The sequence below is a fragment of the Eimeria tenella genome, genomic scaffold (assembly GCF_000499545.2).
Source record: "Eimeria tenella Houghton genomic scaffold, Eth_scaff3073, whole genome shotgun sequence".
NCBI lineage: Eukaryota > Apicomplexa > Conoidasida > Eucoccidiorida > Eimeriidae > Eimeria > Eimeria tenella.
In genome coordinates this window covers 490-888 of record NW_013542943.1, presented here as the reverse complement: position 1 = coordinate 888, position 399 = coordinate 490, and the positions used below count along the sequence as shown (strand labels likewise).

The following is a 399-nucleotide window of genomic DNA, read 5'->3' as shown; positions in this document are numbered from 1 at the left end:
GAGTGCGATTTGCTGCTGCTGCTGCTGCTGCTGCTGTTGCTTCTGCTGCTGCTGTTTGCCCCTCGCTTCTGGTTTCCCCATGTGTCTCCTTCTATGTCCCTGCCGCTGTCCGTCCCTCCGTTCGCCGTTGCTGCTGCTGCTGCTGCTGCTGTTGGCTAGCATAGGATTGCAGCTGCTGCAGTCGCTGCTGCTGCTGTTTTTGGGTGCTGCTGCAGGTGCGCCGCTGCGCAGTCCCATTTGCTGCAGCAGCAAACAGCGCAGCAGCAGCGAGACGCGCGTCTCCGGTCTGTTGCTGCTGCGCTGCTGCGAGCTGCTGCTGAGGACCCCACAGCTTTGGAGTGTATGTACACCCGGTACAGGGCGGAGGTGCTTGCTGACGCCCAGGAACAGGAAGAAGCA

The 399-nt window shown here is 61.4% G+C and overlaps 1 protein-coding gene across 1 annotated transcript in view; it reads left to right on the top strand.

Moving 5' to 3' along the window:
• Positions 1 to 366, top strand: part of ETH_00040740 (MutS like protein, related) — a gene marked incomplete at both ends in the record, with an annotated part of 1,709 nt that extends 1,343 nt beyond the window's left edge. Inside the window, one exon of the mRNA XM_013375994.1 lies at positions 232 to 366. Coding sequence (XP_013231448.1) covers positions 232 to 366 — 135 coding nt within the window. The remainder of the gene's footprint in view (positions 1 to 231) is intronic.
• Positions 367 to 399: the final 33 nt, after the last annotated feature.